At 44.8% G+C, this 18389-nt stretch overlaps 1 protein-coding gene across 8 annotated transcripts in view; it reads left to right on the plus strand.

The window, feature by feature from the left end:
- Positions 1-18389, plus strand: part of LOC143328698 (mitogen-activated protein kinase kinase kinase kinase 3-like) — a 40489-nt gene that overhangs the window by 7972 nt on the left and 14128 nt on the right. For 5 of the 8 annotated variants that reach the window (XM_076743985.1, XM_076743986.1, XM_076743990.1 and 2 more), the window contains exons 2-17: positions 4088-4145; positions 4908-4998; positions 5251-5315; positions 5471-5526; positions 6283-6330; positions 6625-6667; positions 6915-6987; positions 7463-7594; positions 7938-8000; positions 8182-8263; positions 8407-8523; positions 11238-11316; positions 11420-11478; positions 13704-13766; positions 16046-16098; positions 17063-17101. In XM_076743985.1, coding sequence (XP_076600100.1) covers positions 4088-4145; positions 4908-4998; positions 5251-5315; positions 5471-5526; positions 6283-6330; positions 6625-6667; positions 6915-6987; positions 7463-7594; positions 7938-8000; positions 8182-8263; positions 8407-8523; positions 11238-11316; positions 11420-11478; positions 13704-13766; positions 16046-16098; positions 17063-17101 — 1121 coding nt within the window. The remainder of the gene's footprint in view (positions 1-4087; positions 4146-4907; positions 4999-5250; positions 5316-5470; positions 5527-6282; positions 6331-6624; positions 6668-6914; positions 6988-7462; positions 7595-7937; positions 8001-8181; positions 8264-8406; positions 8524-11237; positions 11317-11419; positions 11479-13703; positions 13767-16045; positions 16099-17062; positions 17102-18389) is intronic. The other 3 variants (XM_076743987.1, XM_076743989.1, XM_076743992.1) reach the window with 1 other exon arrangement.

Raw genomic sequence — 18389 nt, forward strand, 5'->3', positions numbered from 1 at the left:
GGCCATTGCTGCATGGCCTAATGCACTGGTTGTCTTGAAAGTCACCTGTTTGAGGCCTCCAATCTGTCGGAAAAATCTTGTCGGAGCAACTGAATAAGCAGCTGCTGGTGCAGTTATTGCCCCCGGCCAGCCCTCAATGCCCCGACTGCAGCAGTGGAGCTGCTCAGTGTGCAGATCGACACGCAAACACTAAATACAGAGTTAAACACTGCATGACATTGACTTTGTATTGACAGTACCAGCCAATTATAAAAGTCATAAAATGAACCACCATAATTAAAATCAGTGTGCTAAGAGCTGATTTACTGAGGAGGTCACTGCTGATTCCCGTCACCAGTCGATACGTAAGCAGAGAGTAAGCGGATGAATCCTCGGACATGAACCGGTGACCCGAGGTGACTTTTCTCTGCGATGACGAGCGCCGCCCTGACATGACCTCTGACCTCACGCAAGTCACTCCATCAGACCAGTGGCCCGCCAGGAGCGTCTCACGAGGCTTCTGTCACACGGGATTAACTGTAAATACAAACGTGTAGTGGATGAAGGTGAATTCAGTTGACACACATTGGTAAACAAACAGCTTCGGAGTGAGATGAGATGGTGCAGGATCTGCAGTGATTAGCATGGTGAGCTGCTGCTGATGCTGCTGCTGCTGCTGCTGCTTAGGTGGTTGCCCTTGTTTTCTTTTCATGGTCAGAGAGAGTGAAATGCCACGCTGATCCTCCGCTGTGCTGGCCATATGCTGAGTGTATGACACACACACACACACACACACACACACACACACACACACACGCAGCCTGATAGAGGTGTTAATGATGGATATGAGCTAAATTTCTGCATTACTACGAAATAGAAGCTCACATCAGTCCACTGCTGATCCTTCAGTTTAATACATCAAAACAACTCTCTTATCCAGCAGTCCTGACTTGGCTTTGAGAGGAAATGCTCTTTTTTTTTATTTGTTGTTCCCTTTTAAGTCGATTGTCATGAGGTAAAATATCCCACATCAGGCTGAGCATCGAGCATCATTTTCATTCATTTATAATCACCTGAAAATAAGATCCAATGTGTTTTCACTACCTTATCTATCTCCAGAGGGAGCGGGTCCTCTTAAACCAAACTCTTATATTGGGCTGTATGTGCATATATAACAGGACTGGACGCCATCACTCTGTGTCACCATCAGCAAGCGTCCATCATCTCAGCATGGGGCAGTGAGGCGCCCAGCCTGTGTTAATGTAGTGGTGATCTCATCAGTCGCTCATTTACGTGACATTTTAGCTGTTAGGTTTGCAGTTCCCACTCATTGAAATGAGTAGGGAAACTTTGCCTTTTGCTTTTCCAGCTATTCACTGTAAATACTCAGAAACAGCCTTACATTCAGGGGTCTCCTTCTTTGATATTTTGTCATTGGTGATCTTTGTTCAGTCATCCCTGAATGCATTTTTCCTAAATTTGAAGGATTGATGGATTGCACTGCCCTGCTGTGGATGTCATTCATGTATTTATGCATGGATGCTGATTTCTTAGAACGCATTTTTGAGCTTTGTTTGTTCGTCTTTTCTGATCAGTTTCTTTGCTAGCTAGCTAATCCAGCGTGATCGTATTTGTGCGTTCGGCCGCCTCAGGACACTTCTGCACGGCGGACCTTGTAGATAACTGGTGATCCAGCCTCCGGCCCCTTTGGCTTCAGCAGACGGCATGCTTCAGTCGCTCACAAACAGCCGGCCCGTCAAGTGGAGTCAGGCTGCGTGTTGTTGCCGCTCACGGTGGCACTGAGCGCTATGACTCATCTCTGGTCTGTCTGCTGACTGAAGACACACTGTCTCTGCTCTCAGCTCTGCTTCCCTCTTCTTCTGTTCTCTTTGCGTCTCTTTGTATCTCCTCCCTCCCACCACAGCTTTGTTTTGGTGTGGGCTGGCCTCTGTTCTTCACTCGGTCTTCCTCTTGGGCTGAGGAAAACAATCGTTGCCTTCCTGATAGACAAAGCCGAGAATCCGTTTTCGTCTTTAATATTACCGATTGGTTTTGATAGTGAAGCTGTTCTTACTGCGGTTATCCTTGACTTCTGTCTTTTATTTTGTCTCCTCATCGCTGTCTTGTCTCTGCAGTCCACTTGTGTGAGCGGCTCTCTGCTGCCTTGTTGAAGTTTGAGCTTTTTTCCTTAAGCCACGGGGGGCTGTCACTGTTTATGCTGACACAGCAGTTCAGTTTGCTCATTACGCGTCTCTTTATCGTATTTTAAAAAATCGATTTTAAAAACTTTACATGTTGATCCAGTAATAACACAACGGCATTGATTGATTCAGCTAACAGTGCAAGTGTTCCTTTAGTTACAGCCAAACTCTGTCCTTCTGTTGTACTGCACTTTAATGTTCTTTATCATAAGGCATTTTTGCCTTATTGTGTGTCTGAGGGGAATATGAATGGATGTCCTGATGTGATAATGTTCCACTAAAGTGGACAGACCAGAATGTAAAATGTCATGTTTTTTCTCTCTAGTGTTGTATAAATACGCAGACGGGATCAGGTTCGATGGGGGCGTTTTTGTTGGTTCCTCCACTGAAACTACAAATAGTAAAACCATAGAATTAGACGACATAGCAAGAGCTGTTGTGTTTGAGGCATTTGTCCCAGGCTGCTCATGTTTTGAAAGCTGTTGTTTTGTCTGTTGAACGTCTTGGTTTTATCAGTTAATGTAAAATGTCTCTCTCTCTCTCTCACACACACACACACACACACACACACACACACACACACACTGGTCGCCCTCTCACACATACTTCTGTAATGTCACTCAGTCGTATTTGCGCATTCTTGCCCTGTGAGAGGCCAGCAACTCACGTCTCCGCTGAAAGACCATCTTTTATTCATGTACATTTCATATAGGATTCCTCTCCCGACCCACCAGCACTGCTGCTAAGTGTAAACACAGCTCGCTATTTATAGAGTCAGCCTCAGTCTCCTGCAAAACCCCCTGCTTTTTGACAAAAGTCAGCTTTTCAGGAATACAGGAAAAACAGCCAGATGTTTTCTGAATGAGTTATGAATGAATTCTGGTATTTGCAAAACTGGCTGCACACAACATAATTGAGCCTTTCTGGTCACATTAGTAACATGACATCAATGCAGGAAATAAATACTGTGAAAGAGAGTTTCTGATGTGGATATTCCGCATTAGTTGATCAAATAAAGGACTGGGGATTGTGTGTCTGAGCAGTGGATTAAAGATGATCGTGTAACAGTTCAAAACTTGCTCTGAAATGTCTTTAAAGTATTAGTTGCACCCATCGTGATCTTTACCACAAAGGGCTGCTTTTGTGGGAGATGTTGCTGCAGGTGTTGGTGAGAGAATGAAATATGATCCAGGAAAACTAGCTAGAGTGAAAAATCCATGAGTTTTGAAGCCTTATGAGAAACCAAAATAGTAGTTTATGATTCTAGTTCAAAGTAGTTGAGAGTACAGTGAGAGGTTTTTACAGGTGTGTAACGTGATCACAGCATCGATCCTTTTACCCTCCGTGACGGTCGTGCAGTAAACAGAAGGATCCTGTTCATGTTACACCATTAATCAACACAGTGCATCGAGCCAGGTTTCCACTTTGTTTGCTACATTTTTCTGTTTTTTTAAAGTTCCCCGGCTGGATTTCTGCTGGAGAATCCACTTTTCTCTGTCGTGCATATACGCGTAACCGCTGTTCTAATTGGCTTTCGACAAGTCTGCATGTGCATGACAAAATGCTGCACGCAGGGAAAGTAACAGCTGACTGAGTGTTGGTTAAATCCAGTTAGATTTGCATGTGAGATCCAGCCTGTCTCAGTCTGTCTGTCTGCCCTCTCATCTCTGCATCGCTACACAGATTTACAACAACCTGGTTACTCAGTGCATGTGAACACGTTCAGGGGTGACGTGTGTGAAACTGATTCATTAGCTTCCACTCAGCTGGGAGAAGCTCGCCTGTGTCCCGGTTCAGTCAAGTGCAGCTCAGATCTACCTTGAAGTTGCATGAACAGCGCTGCCGGAGCTTCGCGGTGTGTTTAAGAGCCTGCACTGTCTCACTTTCTCCCCGTTTTCCTCCTTTAGGCTCGTAATGTAAACACGGGAGAGCTGGCTGCTATCAAAGTCATCAAACTGGAACCGGGTGAGTTTTCTTTTCTGTCTTTGTCTTCCTTTATCTCCCTTTGTGCAGCTACATCTATTTGTGCGTTTGCCTTCTGTGAAGCTTTTATTCCATTTAATGTTTGTTTGTTTGACTGCTGTGGTTTCCTTTCTGCCTAGTTTTTTGTATTGTTTTTTTCTCTATTCCAGCTACCTGCCTCTTCTTCAGTGTTTGTATTGTACATCTCCTTGTAACTCTGGTTTTGAATTGCAGTTTATGAATAAAGTTTTCTTACTTTCTACCTCTCCAACTGTTCTGTCAGTCGCTCTGTCATCCTCCATCTTTGGCTTTTTCACCATGTGATCCTCTCACGGTCTTTTTACCTTCGTCAGACTCTTCTTCACAAACCTCTTTATCACGATCTCCCCCGTTCACTCCCACTCTCACCCTACACTTGCAGATCCTTTCCCATCTATCACTGTCCTTAACCCGGTCATTTGCCCCTTTTCCTTACAGGAAGTTGCAGGAAATGTTAGTGGAAATGTATCATGACATCATTGCTAAACAATTATGGTCATCAAGTGTGGAATTCAAAAAATGAAAATTTGTTGAAATACGTCCTCTCGCTCCCATCACATCTGCCCTCCATCAGTCAGTCACACACTCCATGAACAAGCCCACTTCTCCTATTTTCTGTTGCTTTGTACATAACGATAACCATGTCGAGATATTAAGATACCAGATTATCACTGTGATAATAATAATAATAATAATAATGTGTGTGTACATATGTGTTCACTCCAGGTGAGGACTTTGCTGTCGTCCAGCAGGAGATCATAATGATGAAGGACTGCAAACACTCCAACATCGTAGCCTATTTTGGCAGTTATCTCCGGTGAGAGAGGAGTGTGTGTGCGTGTGTGTGCGTGTGTGTGTGTCAGTACAATGGATTAGTTACGATAGCTGTTAAAGTGCACGACATGAAGGCATTTCTTCAGAGCGGGCACATGCGTTCGTCAGAGAGAGGAAAAGAGAGAGGAGCTGGTGCATGTGAGGAAATAAACAAAATAAAAAGGAGATGAAACGTGTGTGAGGGGAAATTAGTTTTGTGTGAAGGTGACACTGTTCTGTGTGTGTGTGTGTGCAGGAGAGATAAGTTATGGATCAGTATGGAGTACTGTGGGGGAGGTTCTCTGCAGGATATCTATCACGGTAAGAACATCATGCACCCGAATGCACACACACACACACCGACACACACATTTTGATCTTAACTGTGCTGTTTTTCGTTTGCACCCTCTCTCACTCTGTCATATCATCCATCTCTCTCCGTGCCTGTCTCTCTCCTCCTCCTTTCACTCCTCCAGTCACCGGGCCTTTGTCAGAGTCACAGATAGCCTACATGTCACGGGAGACCCTGCAGGTAGCGTGTTTTCACCCGTCTGCACCGATGTTTCAGTGTCTCTGTAAGATGATGAGAACATAAACACCAAAAGCGTTAATGGTCTCGAATGTTCACTGGCTTTAGCGCTTCATGCTAACACTCGAGCGCTGACTCTGCTGAGTGAGAGCTGGCCACTTGCTGGACACTGAAGAAGTCAGAAAACCACCTTGAGTTATTTATGAAGGTCAACTTGTGCTCCTCATATGCGTTTTGAAATCGAACTCATAAAACATTGAGACAAGACCGTAATTATTGCCAAAAACACCACAGCTGCATACAGTTACAGAGGAAACGCTGTTAAGTGTTAGCATTGTACGTTTGAGCCAGCCATCCATCACAGATGATGTGTCCGTGCTGCCAACTGGAAATTCAGCCAATCTCACAAACATTTGATTTTCATTCGAGCAACAGATGGTTCTGATGAAAAATATCTAAATACTGAATCTCCTTTTACAAATATCAGGGTTCATACAGCCTTTAAAGATTGATTTAAATGTTTTGAAGTTTGGGAATGTGCTTGAATTTGAATGCAGTCCTTGAAAAATGCTTGATTTTCAGCTTCATCTGGTTTTCATCTACACGGTTGTAATTTTACTCCTAAAAAGCTGTTCAAACCATTAAGTATTTTAAAATTGACTTCTATTCAATTCTTCAATGTTATTTTAATCACATGACTTTCCTTTTTTTCTGCAGTAACAGCCAATAACCCCAGTTGCTATGTGTTTCTGTTCACAGGGTTTATACTACCTACACAACAAAGGCAAAATGCACAGAGACATCAAGGTGAGTTTGGAGCTTTTCAGCCAGACTTTCCAAACCACCTGTCAGCTGGTAATGGAAATATATTGTATGAGACTTCCTGTTGGAAGGTGGACAAGATATCACTTTTCAGTCTCATGTAGCTCAGAGCGGCAACACAGATTAACCTGATCTCAGAAGTCGTCCATGGAAACTGGAAAAGGGGTATCCATATTCATAGCTTCAGACCACGTGCGCTGCTGAACGTGCGTCTTTGAACTGACCTGAAATGTGCTTTCCTGGTGTCGGGTCCTGATGCTGGTTGTGTTTGTCTGACAGGGAGCCAACATCCTCCTGACAGACAACGGCTATGTTAAACTAGGTGAGATCAACACGCCATGCTTCTGTAATTACCTTCTGCTTCAAAAGACTGAATCCGGCCTCGTTTGCTGACGTTGTCTCTCTCCTGTTCCCCCTTCGTATGATCATTTCTGTTCTTACTCGCCCACTTTTTTCCCCATTTCTCCCTGATCACATTAATTCTTCCACTTCTTCCGCTCTATTATCCTCATTCTGCTTTCTTTTTCCTTTCCCACCTTTTTTCTCTCCTCTCCTTTTTCTCTCTCTAGCTGACTTTGGTGTATCGGCCCAGATCACAGCAACTTTAGCCAAGAGGAAGTCGTTCATTGGAACTCCGTACTGGTTAGTTGTGCTTGTTTTTCTTCATCAGCTCCCTTTATACTGCATATGTGTGTGCATGCAGGTAGAGCACTTGAATAAAATCCAGCTTCCTATTGAATGCAGGAGGTGATCAGTCAGTCGGGGAAAGTGTGGCTATGGGAGTGTGTTGTGTGCATGTTTTATTGTGTTAGCTGATGGTTTTCAGTGCAACTGAAGTAGAATAAGAATATTCACTCATTTAAAAACCGTAACAAACCATGAATGGAAAGCAGTTTGAGGTCCTGAAGGTGCTCCTACAGAAGCAGAACCAGGACAAGACATCAGGATGAAGCCTCGTGTGCTGCAGCTGCATGGAGAGAGAAATACATTTCACGCATTTCTTCCTGTTTTTGTCGTGCCATTCTCTCTCTCTCTCTCTCTCTCTCTCTCTCTCTCTCTCTCTCTCTCTCTCTCTCTCTCTCCCTCCCTCTCCTTCTCCTTCTCCTTCCCTCCATAGGATGGCTCCAGAGGTAGCAGCAGTAGAGAGAAAAGGAGGTTACAACCAGCTGTGTGATATCTGGGCTGTGGGCATCACTGCAATAGAACTGGCTGAGCTGCAGCCACCCATGTTTGACCTGCACCCCATGAGGTAGAGGAGTGTGTGTGAGAGTGTGACAGGCTAATTTCTGGGACGTTTTCAGAATAAAGACCATTTTACTGGTACAAATGGGGACAACAGCTGTGTCTGTAATTGGAAAACAGCTGACGTTTTGCTGTGATGCTGTTGGTGTCCTCAGTAGATTATAGTACAGTTGTACTGTTCAAAGTATAGCAGTATTTCTCCATGAGTACCATAGAGCAGAGACATCTGGATGCTGCAGCGGTAGCTCTTCTGTTTTGATCGTGTCATTCTAACTGAATGGTTTGTGGCTCTCTCACCACACAGCACAGCTCCACTCTGAAGACTTTAATCTTCGTCTCTTTTTCCGCAGGGCTCTCTTCTTAATGACCAAGAGTAATTTCCAGCCTCCTAAGTTGAAAGATAAACTCAAGTGGTAAGAGACAACTCTGCCTGTGATGTCTTTGTCTTCCTTGCTTGGATCTGAGATACGTTTACTGCAGATGCAACACCGTAATGTTGAGGTCAGCAAGTTTGATCAAACCTGTGCCTGACAGGGCGGAAAGATGAACCCTTTCTTCTTCTTCTCCTCTGTGTCTTTCTCTGTTTGATCGCAGGACAAACAACTTCCACCATTTTGTCAAACTGGCTCTGACCAAGAACCCAAAGAAGAGGCCCACAGCTGAGAAGCTGCTGCAGGTGAGCAATGAAACAACACATCACCAAAAGCGAACAGACTGGGAGGTTTGACTCTAAGTACAGTGATACTCTTACACGTGGACACACACTGCACATCTTAACGCGTCCTTCTTATCGTCTCCGTCTCTCGGTTTGTCTTCCAGCACCCTTTCGTGTCCCAGCCTCTCAGCAGGACTCTGGCAATAGAGCTGCTGGACAAAGCCAACAACCCCGACCACAGCACCTACAATGACTTTGACGATGACGACCCTGAGCCAGAGGTAATCTTTGACCTTCACAGGCTTTGCTTTCAAAATAAAAGCGTCCTCGTGCTTTCCGACAGGTCGACGGTGTCGATTTATTTTTTGCCGCGGCGCTTATTTTCCTTCCCTTCTCTCCTCATTTGTTCCTTAAATTCTTTCTTCATCACCCCTCCTCAGCCTCAGTCCCACTTTTCCCGGCACATGTGACTCATCTTTCTGCTCTTTGTCCTCCCCCTTCTCCCTCCCTCCTTGCCTTGTTCTTCACCTCTTCGTTTCTAACTTCACTCTTCTCCCCTTTTATTCTCTCTTTCCTTCTTCTCATCCTCTTCCTCTTTCCTCCTTGTAGCACTTCTCCTTTCTCTCTTCCTTTCTCCTCTCTTTCTTTCTCCCTTCCCCTTTCCCTCCTGCCTTCTTATCTCCACCCCCCGTCCTCTACCTCCTCCTCCTCCTCCTCAGTTTAAGTACAGGGGTCATTTCCTACCCATAAGCCCCGGTGCTCGACGTGCACCCCGCTTTGCGGCCCGTAGAAAGGTACCGATGTGGGCTGCGGTGTCTGCAGTGATATCCCTCTAACGATGCGATGCTCTCAGTTGTTTCTTGGCCTGGGGGACGACCACAGAACTGAATGAAGAGAAGCTGGATTTCCGTTCAGTTCAATGTCTGCTGGCGCTGTCATGGAAACTGGCACGAACATGTGACTTTCAGGCGGTTGATGGATTACCATGGCAGTTGCATAAGTAGTTTAACATACCAGTGAGCATTTGTATTTAACGTTCATGCTTCTCTGTTGGCGTGCGCATCAGCTGGTGTGGTCATTTTTATATAATCCTCATGGAATGTAATCAATTTGAAACATGTCATTGATCGACACACAGCCTGATGAGGAACACACTGCCATTGATTTTGGTGCGGTTATAGCAGTGTGGGAAATGTACTCGATGGATTTGTTGATGAGAAGATTAATACAGCTCTCGTGTCTGTGCGGTAAATATGAAGCCGCAGCCAACAGCTCACATGAGCTAAACAAGCAAAGATAGAGTCCAATACTCACAGGAAACTGTTCTTTGAAGGTTCTTTCACGCTCACTGTTATAACTCACTCCCTGTAGCATGTGCTGTGTTAGCATACAGATGCTGGTCACTCTCACTATCACCTTATTTCCACCCAGATGAACTACGTCACACCCACACAGGCTTAAACAAGGGTAAAAATGGCCAGTTCGGCTCTGTGCAAAGGTAACAAAATCTGCCCACCAGAGGGGCTACAGGCTGATTTTGTTTTCTTTGGACAGAGCCTGGCGAGCTGTCTTAGTCCCATACTAAGCGGACCGCCTGCTGGCTGCAGCTTCATGTTCGCCGTACACACGAGAGCCGCGTCAAACTTCAAGAATCAAGAAATCAAACAGACATGTTTCCCAATATGTGGAATTATTCCTTTAATTCCTACAAATCTTAACAACTTTATATTGGCGCGCACTGACCTCTCATACATTAAAAAAAAGGCTACGCTCACTTCCATGACAGCATTATTGGCTAAACCACAGCAGATCACCAGATCCCTCAGGATCAGCTCTTTTCATTCTAGTTCTGTGGCAGCGGCTCCATTTTTGAAGATGGCTTCCAAACTGTGACAAACGTCATCATGCTCCTTAGAAAAAGGCATCTGAACCACGTCCAGGTCACATTGTATTTCCTAACAAATAATGTGGACGTTGCGGTTTGTCTTTGTCCACTTAAGTGCGAGTGCTGACTCCAATTTAAAGAACTTTTTCTGTGGTGGAAAATATTTGAGCATCGGTTGTCCAGCAAAGGCTCATCTGTTACTCCAAGCAGCTCAGAGCAGACGGTAAGGATCGTTTTACCGTGCTCTGATTAAAAGATGAAAATCTTGCCTTTCCACTGTTTGGAAACACAGGATACAGGATGCATTTCGGGGGGGGGTACTCAAATGTGCCAGTTATGTAAGCCATCTTCATCTACCTTTGCCATTACAGTTACTAACCATGAGCTGTGTGTTATGATCTTGAACGTACCTGTTGGAGGTGGTTTTAAACAGACAAATCTATTAGCAGATCAGTGCAGCAGATGTGCTTTTGATGGATGCCTTTTTGTATCGTCGTGGTTTGTCTTCTGTCAGTGTTTTACAGCATGCTCTGAGGTTGCTGTGGTTTTAGCTTTTGTGAAAGGTTGAGTGTGCATCTCAAGATTCAATACTGAAGACATGAAGTCAAGTAGTTTGATGCTGGTAAACATTTAGCATCACATGCAGTCATTGACTCAGTGTGTTTTAATGCAGAAGGCATGAACACGGCCTGGGTTAGAGTGCAGGTCAGTGGATCGTGTGTGACTGCTGGTTTCAGCCTTAAGAGTCATCAGTGTAACTGACTCAATCACAGTACTGCATGGCTCTCTATGATTTCAAACATACTACCCAAAGCATAAAGGATATGTTCCCTCTCAGGGACTCATGAGGACTGTTACAAGGCGAGATGTTGATATTATTTCCAGGGAAGGTTCGTCTTTTCCGTCTGCTTCGTTATGTTTTGGTTATCTGGTTGCAGAATGCGGCTGGCTGTTTTGCTGTGTCATCATATCCCACCCACAGGAAATAGCAGAGGGATTATGTTTTTTTTTTTTTAAACCTATTGTAATCTTCTCAAGCACCGTGGAAGCTGCGTATGTTCCTTGAAAAGCTGTTTGACTGTGTGCGTGCGCCTTTCTCTTTCCCGACAGTCTCCGGTCTCTGTTCCTCATCGTATTCGTTCCACCAGCAGGAGCGCCAGGGAGGGAAAGACTCTGTCAGAGATTAACTGTAAGTTCACACACGAGATCGACATGAACGAATGTGTTTTCAGTCAGAAATCTCCACAGAAGCGATCAGAATGCTCTGTTTATGCTGCTCTTATCTCCCTCAGTTGGTCAGGTGAAGTTTGATCCTCCGTTGAGAAAAGAGACCGAGCCTCATCATGAACCGGTGAGTTATTAGCTGTGCCTCATGTTTCAGTGTGTGTGTGTGTGTGTGTGTGTGTGTGTGTGTGTGTGTGACGGTATGTTTGTGTGGTTGTCACTTCACCAGTACCGGCATGGCTGATTCTCACCTAATCACAGGAAGCACCCCGACCAATCCATGTTGTTGTCAGTCCGTGTTGAAGCGAACATGAAGCCCATCCACAAAGTTCACTCTGGTAGTCTCAAAGCTGAGGCATTTGAAGCAGGGATGTCCCGACGTGTGCCGGCCGCGGTTCAAAAATCTTTTCACGGGAAGGGAAGAAATCAGACGTGAATAATCTTACTGCAGTGCATTCTGATTTACTCTTTATTTTTGTATTTATTTTTCCCTGTAATGTGGTTTCTTGAGTGTATGTAAGCTTGAGATTGGCTTCAGGATGGGTCTGGGCTCTCCTTTAGGGACAGAGTGTGGAGCTCAGAAACCAGGAAGAGGCTGAGAGTAGAACCATTGTGATATTGTCAGTAAGAAAAAATAAAAAAAACAAAATTAAATAACACCATCATTAATGCTCCATTGTAAAACCGGCTTATAAGGCAGAGCTCAAGGACTTGGTCACATATCCCCAGAGATTAGCAGCATTAGTTATTGCTGTGGTCTGAGTCAGCGGTGAGAGACGGCCTGAACGCTGCGGGGAGAGCGACGACTCGCCTTCCAGTCTGTTTTTGTCTCGTTCCGCTAATCGACACATTTGGGTGATGCCGCCTTAAATGGCTGTTTGGGACAAATACACGTTCCGTTACACCCCCCCCCCCCCCCCCCCCCCGTTAAGGTGGAACAGGCATCTGATCAGGATGCTTCCCCGGCGCCTTCCAGTGGAGGAATTCTGGGAATGTCCAAATTGGAGGAGACCTTTAGATAGATGCAGAACATGCTGGAGGGGTAATGTGACCCACCTGGCCTTGAATTCCTCAGGACCCCCCTGTAAATGCTGGACGATGTGTTTGGTCTCACTCAGCCTGCTGCCACCAAAGACTCAGACCTAATCGACAGAAATCGAAGGGCAGACGCTGCTCTTAGTTAGCGTTGATCTAATTAATTTATAACAATGTTAATTTTCAGTTGTGGTTATGAAATGAGCGCTGGCCTTTAAAAAAACGTGTGTCAGTCGAGCTGTGTTGAGCAGAAACGAAGGCTGGTTTTACCTGTGGATGGACTTGGGATGGTGCAGCGTTCGTGCACAGCCACGGCGTCTTGTTAAAGCCCTCCGCTCCCTCACTCCCTCCCACCTTTTCTGTCCTTCCTTTGCACCTTTTCCACGTCCACATCCTCCTTCCTTCCTCTGTCCCTGCACCTGTTTATCCATCAGTTTGGATTAATGTCAAGAATCACGGCCACCAGTGTTTGTCTTGTGACGTTCATCGACTCTCATCCCTTTGTCCTTCATTTTCTACCCTCTCCTTCAAAGTAATGTAATAACACGAGGTTTCCGTCGGTCATGCTGACCCGTGTGGTTCTTAGCTCTCCAAGATCCATCCATTCAGGACTGAGGTGCTATATGTAGCATTTTAAAATCAATAAATCATTACCACAGTAATACTGTTATATATTTTTAATAACGTTACAATTGCAAGTTGCCAGAACGGATTAGCGTCAGGATTTCGTGGCATCTTGGCTCAAAAGCGTCTTCCAGATGATGCTACGAGTCCACGGCTGGAGTAGCATTCGGCGAGTTTAACGTCTTGCATAATCTTAAACAAAACACACCCATAGCGACACTCTGGAACCTGGACTGAGGTAACATGTGGTCTTAAATCAAAAGAACTGCTGCCAAGAACGCCACTGCAATTACTGCTAATTGTCTCATTTGTCCACTGAAGGAGGCTAGACAAAGGTATCTGTATTCATTTAGATTTTTGAAGCTTCACGTAGCACTTAGGATATATTAATGTAATTTATTAATGTCTCCCCTCCTCATTTTGCTGATTTGTCCCCCCACCTACATCAATTTACTCATCCCTCCTTTGGCCTATACCCCCCATTCATCCCCTCCTCAGATTAATATTCCAGTGTCTCTCTCCTCCTCCTGTCTTGTTGATCCGTGGACTTCAGAGCCCATTTTGGCCTTAATCCATTTTCCATCCATCGTCCTCTCTCTTGCATCCATGTCTCCATTGCTCCCCGTCCCCTCCCTCCATCAGTCCAGGTTAATGTATTAACTGAGGTCTCTCTCGCTCTGTCTTGCTGACCAGTGTGATTCTGAGCCCTATCTGGACTGTGTTGAGGAGCTCTACTATACCGCGAGATCTAATCTGGTAGTACTCTTTCTATCTGTCTCTCTCTCTCCCTCTGTCACCTACATCGACCTTTTTTATTTTCAATCTTTATTCATCTCTTTCTTTGTTTACGCCTCCTACTCGCTTCATTTGCCTCTTTCATTCTTAATCTGTCGCTGAAGGACATGTCCTTGTCCTTTTTTGGACTCGCCTGCCTTCTCAGCTGTCTCTTTGTTTTTGTTTTTATTCTCCAGACTGCTGATTGTTTTGGCTGCTCCATGTCTAACATGTACTTTTATTCGTTTTCACAGTTTAGTTCCATCTATTCTGGTCCATCCATCTGTTTCTGTTCACTTTCTTCTTCTTCTTTTTCCAGCCTTGGCTTTTGCCTCACTAACTGGTGTTGTAGTTGTCTTGGTGATAAGAGTCCCTAGTGATGTTGTTGTTCTTTTTTGGGTTACACACACATTCACACAAACCTGCCAATCAATCAGATCAGGCCGTAAATGTCTTTCACTTGGCGTTTGTGCGAGGCAGACTCACACAGACGGAGGTCGGAGGTCAGATTCAGTCGTCGAGCTGCACCTCTGAAGGCTGGTAGTGATGCCTTGCTCAAGAACACATGACTTTGAACAGAGGCATTCCTACCCGCACAGCTTATTATGTTGAAATTCACACACATGCACACACGCACACACACTGCAGACATCTTAGTGTTCACTGTACCTGTTGTGACGTATCTCTTAATATTTCTCTCTGCAGATCATGTCTCTCTTCTGTACACGGCTTCTTACATGTCCTCTAACCTCTTATGTCCTGTAGTTGACCAGAGCAGTGAGGCCTTTATTGTGTGTGTATGTTTGGGGGGGGGGTGTCTGTGTCTGTACACTGTTCGAGTTTGTCTGTTTGTCTGCAGTATGTCTCTTCCCCTCTGCATGCATCTTGTATTATGTCATTATATTTTAAGTGTTTCTGTGGCACGATGCTGCGTTCACATTGTGGCTTCGTTTAATAGACGTCAAACCGAGTTTTCATTCATTTAAGACACAGAATGAGGCTAAACTCAGCCAGTGCTGCTTATTTCAACCTGCACCTGGTTTGAAAGGTGAATTATGCAGCACACATTCAAAAAAACTTTTGTATTTAGTCTTTTCAGGTTTAGAAACAACATTCAGGCACACCTGACTATATGAGGGTCCACCAAACAGCTACGGTCCAGTCATAGCTCAGCAGCAGTGACGAGGCACAGCAGGATTTCTCCACATGCCAACGCAGTGTGCTGGAAAGAGTTTGGAGGATGGTGTCTTTTTTTTTTAAAAGCTCAACCTGTTTATCCACTCTAACCTGCTGCTAAGCTACAATCGTTAGCATGTCTGGCGAACCAGACCACCACCTGCAGAGGAGCACCTTGGCTAACTAGGTTAGCTTGTGTGGTTGCAGTTTACATCAAACAAAAGCTTTGCTCACAAGCATATAGCACATCCGCTGTGTAGCATTTCCCATTAGATGAATTAGCTAGCTAGCTACAGCTGCTAAAATCTGCTAGCCATAGTTGACACTTCATCCGACAAAATTCTTTCATTTTTCTTCTTTTTGCTTCCTCTGGTCCTTAGTTTTTGTTTTTCTCGTGACACACTGGAAACGTTGACATCTTTGAAACCTGAAATGAAACAGTTTGGTTGAACTGGCATCAGTTCATGTTCACACAGAGGCCTTAACATGATGACAGCTCCGCTAGCAGGTGTTACTTCACTTTAGGGTGTCACAAGCCAAAGAAGTTGGGAAGAACTGGTTTGAAACCGACACTTTCGAGCAGACATTGGAAAAAAAAAACTGAGCTGGTTGACTGCAGGTATCGACATGTGCCTACCTGCTCTTACCTCTTACCTCTACTGATGATGAAGTGCGAATTCAGCAAAATCTTACTGTGAGAAAAAGAGACCAGCAAGCGTATAACTGTCAGATATCTGCTCTATCAAAGCTGTGAGGGCGAGGGAATTGCTCTCCTTATCGTGAATATGCATTCTTAGGCCACAATGTGAACTCAGCAAGAGTCAAATCTACACACAGTCATCTGTCTGTGTCTGTGGTTCTGAGTTAAACTGTGGGTGAAACAGCTGTTGTACTGGGGCTATTATTATATCTATCAGGCTGCTTTAACTCACCACAGCCGCCACTGAACAGGGACTCAGTGTAGTTAATTCTGGCACTTGGCCAAATCTTATATCCCCGGAGGAGTCAAATACACAGCACCTTTTTAAATGAGCCACTTGTAGAGCATTATGCCGCAGTTGAAATGTAATTTGTTTGTCTTGTAGGACCTGCAGTTGGAGTATGGGCACGATTCGCCAAGTCTACTGGGAGGAAACAAGTAAGTTCACCTGCTCTCCTTTGGTCTGTCTGTTTGTTTCTCCTTTTCTTTACGCTTTCATCTCTTTATTTCTCCGATGCTTCAGTTTTCTTCCCTTTCTTTCATCTCCAGTTGCAGACTAGACTAAGAGAATATGAGATCTAGAGAGTGCTCTTGCTGTAGGTTTGATGATTTATTCATAATTGCAGCCTGGGCATGTTCTGTAAGCTGTGTGTTTGTGGGAGCTTTCTGCTTTCAAGTGTGCTTTGTAAGCAGGAAGCCCAGGTTCAGATCAGGGCAGCAGAGCGTCCTCCATAGCCTGACAAGGACTGAATGGATTTCAGTCTCAGGCCTAGTTCGCACGTACACGAGTGTTTTTAAATATATCTCTTTCTATGCGTTTTGTCTGCACACGGCTCCCTGAAAATAGACCTTTTGGAAAACCCCTTCCACAATGAAGATATTCAGAAGCCTTGTTTGCAGTGTCGCTGTGCAGGCAGAGGAAAGAGGATTTTTGGCTTGTGACGACAGTGTGCAGCGTTATCTCCTTTGTTTGCATGAGGTGACTTTGTGGTGCGTGTGGCCAAGATAGCGCAGGTGCTAACCTCGCTAACAGGGCTTTTTACAGGTCTACACATAACACGCAGTCCCTGTGTTGAGGAACAGAGGCATCAGGATACAGAATCCAACACTCGGCCTATCAGTAATGGCTGTTTTTCAGGCTTCTGATTGGACAGCATAGCTTTAGGTTTAGGGTTATGTAGCCGCCCGTTGGTTTTGGCATCTCTTGACAGCACACGCGGTTTTAAATTTTCAGATGGGTGGAGATTTTTTTTTTTTTTTTTTTTAAGTGCTTATGTGGACGGGATTTTTTGAGAACGATGGAGGAAATACCCCTTTTTTAAGGAACAACAGTGTACGCGTCTTTCTCTCGTTTATCATATTCTGTCGTTTATACTTTTCTCCTCCCTTGTCTGACTAACAGGAGTCTTCTCAAATCAGTGGAGGAGGAATTACAGCAGAGGTAAGTCAGACCCTTCTCACATCCTGGTTCAACCAGGAACTCTTGATTTGCTGGTGTTCTAACCACGCCCACCCATCAGCCAATCATTGGTAACGGCAGGACTAATCTCGGCCAATCACACGCAACTAACGCAGCTGTAATGGCTTCAGGCTGTCGCGGCACTCTGGATTCTTGTGGGTTTTATTTTCCCTCCGCGGCTTGCTTCACGCTTTGATGTCGCCAGGAATGAGGCTGTGCTTCATAGCTGCTTCCCGCAGAGCATGGCTTACACACACGCACTCACACTCTCATGTGTGCGTTCACACACACGCACACACACACACACACACACACACACACACATGCACGTTTATACAGCTTTTTAGCCAAAGCTGCCGTGGGTGTCTTCAGCAGTTTTACCGGCAAGTCTGTGAAGACGTTGTCTTTACTCGCCCCAAAGATAATGACGATCACCGTTCTTGTGATTCCCTGTTTTACGTGACAGATGTGCTTCACTGAATTCTTCGGTCGAAGAGTTTTCACATCTGTAAACGGAGGGCACAGAGATGCCCTCTAAACTCTCCCTTCTAGATACTCAAAGCTAAATTTGACTGAATTTGTTTCCCTTCAGACATGTAAAAGCCAGGTCTGCTGAGTTTGTGCCTACATATATAACCGAGATGACCTTAAATTGGAAGTATTCTGTAACGCTGTTTGGCTGCACATAAAACAGTTTCTCTGGGTTTATCGCAGCTTTTGTCCCTTTTCGTCTCCTTTGGTGAGCAGAGGTATAACCCTGATTCTAGAACATTTGTGACGCTGTGAAAAACAGTTTTCTGGAGTGTTCCTGAGCTCGTGTAGTAATCTCCTTTATCCAATCATGTGTTCACAAAGCGGTGAACCTCGCTCCATCCTCGCGCGTGAACAACTGAGCCTTTTTTATGCAGCGTCTCAACTTTTTTGGAATCTGGGTTGTAGTAGTCGTATTAGTACTAGTACTACTAGTCTGGTAGTTACCTGTCTGGCCGTGGTTTTTTCTAGTTTCCTGTTTCTGTCACGGCAGGTTTTTAAAGCTTACTTTATCGACGTCCTACAGGAAAAAGACTAGTGAACTGTATGTGCTGTGGAGCTTCCAGTGGATGGTGTAAATGTACAGTATGTTCACTTTGAGTGGAAGTTTTCATGAATCTAACAATCCTGAAAGGTGTTCCAGTAGGAAAAGATTCTGTAGTCCAAAATAGGCTGTAAATTCTCAAATAAAAGCTCAGTTTTAAATACCGGCCTAGTTTCTCTTTTTAACAGAAATACT

This window comes from Chaetodon auriga, chromosome 11 (genome assembly GCF_051107435.1).
Source record: "Chaetodon auriga isolate fChaAug3 chromosome 11, fChaAug3.hap1, whole genome shotgun sequence".
Lineage (NCBI taxonomy): Eukaryota > Metazoa > Chordata > Actinopteri > Chaetodontiformes > Chaetodontidae > Chaetodon > Chaetodon auriga.